This window comes from Solanum tuberosum, unplaced genomic scaffold, assembly GCF_000226075.1.
Source record: "Solanum tuberosum cultivar DM 1-3 516 R44 unplaced genomic scaffold, SolTub_3.0 scf00137, whole genome shotgun sequence".
Taxonomy (NCBI): Eukaryota; Viridiplantae; Streptophyta; class Magnoliopsida; order Solanales; family Solanaceae; genus Solanum; species Solanum tuberosum.
The window spans coordinates 672,102-673,877 of record NW_006239066.1 but is presented as its reverse complement, the minus strand read 5'-3'; the positions used below and the strand labels follow the sequence as shown (position 1 = coordinate 673,877).

The following is a 1,776-nucleotide window of genomic DNA, read 5'->3' as shown; positions in this document are numbered from 1 at the left end:
GCGTTATGAGCTTATGGGGAACACATTCCTAGTTACTTTTAATAATCTGAATATAAATAAATACTTAGTTCAAAGTTATCTTTTTATTGTTTTTATTTTATTTCAATTTAAATCCCCCCATTTTTATATAACGACTATCGAGTTAAATATTTGCTATTGACAATATTCTTCCATATTCTCTGTGGGATCGACCCCAACTCATAGTTGGGTAAATATATTGCATACGATCGTTTATATTTCTTTTCAAGAGGTATCTTTGAACGTTATCAAATATATAGCTCGGATACATTAAAAACTAGCTCAAATACATTATAAAATAATTTAGAATTAGGAGAGAAATAGGGAATTTTAGAGATTTTTAGAAATAGAAGGGAATATTAGAAATAAGGGAAACATAAGACGTGTATTTTTTAAATACATCAAATCAAACAATGCATAAAAAATATTCTATGTATAACTAATGCAAGCATAACTAATACAAGCATTACTAATGCAAACACTACTAACACTATGTTTAACATTATTTTTATACATTCTGGCGTCTAGTAGGAACCAACATTAGTTGAAGTGCCAAAATGAATGATCATGCAACTTTAAGGGGCTGTTTATGTAAGAAAGTTACTTTCAGATATTTGGTTCATGTGATTATATAAACAAAAGCTTGATACAGAAGAGACAAACCTACTTGCCCCAAAAAATCATATGGTGAAACAAACAAAAAAGCACATGAGGAAACTTTATGCAAGAATATTGTTTACATAATGTACAGGTACACAGCACCTGTCCTGTACTATACATAAAGTTATCTATCATGTGACGAACAGATGTGAATTAGAACATATTTCAATTCACAGGCTGGGAGGAGGGTAGAGGAGCAGGCTCCGAACTTGTTTGTTGAAACAAAAAAGACATAAAAAAGATATTTCACTTCAAACTCCTGTCTACCAATTCTCCAAGCGTTTACTCGGGAATTTGCTCTTCTACTGACTACCAAGGTCCCGTCACTGTCCTTCTCAAGCATATTAGTTTATTTTCCCATGGCACATTCATCTTTTCCAATAACTGCAATTGGACAAAACAGACTAGTGAACCACCAAATTTAGTTATGAAAACATCATTTGACCTATAGTCAAACAACTTGGCATAACAAATCACTTACACAGACAGTCTCCTTCGCGAAGTTATCACGTCTTAACAGCTGATGACTTCTATAGAAAAGTTGTACAGCTACTCCATTCACTTAGGCAATTGATGGAACAACCATTTGAAGCTTTAATCATTTTGCTATTAGTAAATTATCTACTTTCTGCCCTTATTTCATTTGATAATTCTATTGCTTAGATTGTTTAATTTACAATATCCCTGCATCTAGTCCCATGATTAAGTAGATCATAATTCATCCAAGATATTGACAGCACGAAAGAAGTCTATACCTGTTTTTTCTGCTTCTCGATAAATTCAGCCTGCATGAAGCATTCAAAACCCGTGGTTACACAATCATAACACTTATCAAGGACATTAAACTAATCCAGTAATTCTCAAACATGGTTATCATACCTGTTTCTTCTGCAACTCTTGCTTAATTTCTTTAAGCTTTGCCACTTCAGCTTCCAACTCTAAAGTATATGCCTGACATATCCCAGACAAATGAAGAAGTCCATTAATGGCATTATCATTTCATACCTTACACTAAATTGATAGTCAAACCAACCTGGAGCATCCCAGCTTGTTAAAATCTTCCTCGCTCTCTCGAATCCCCCCCCCCCCCCTCTCTCA

General features: G+C 33.7%; 1 protein-coding gene across 3 annotated transcripts in view; it reads right to left on the bottom strand.

The window, feature by feature from the left end:
• Nucleotides 1–706: 706 nt before the first annotated feature.
• The window catches only part of LOC102581652 (ABSCISIC ACID-INSENSITIVE 5-like protein 7), a 4,128-nt gene continuing 3,058 nt past the window's right edge, over nt 707–1,776 (bottom strand). For 2 of the 3 annotated variants that reach the window (XM_006352026.2, XM_006352028.2), the window contains 3 exons: nt 1,558–1,629; nt 1,434–1,463; nt 707–1,062 (listed from right to left, as the gene is read on the bottom strand). In XM_006352026.2, the coding sequence (XP_006352088.1) occupies nt 988–1,062; nt 1,434–1,463; nt 1,558–1,629 (177 nt within the window). In that variant the 3' untranslated portion in view covers nt 707–987. Of the gene's footprint in view, nt 1,063–1,159; nt 1,240–1,433; nt 1,464–1,557; nt 1,630–1,776 lie in introns of all 3 variants that reach the window. The other variant, XR_001474007.1, reaches the window with a different exon arrangement.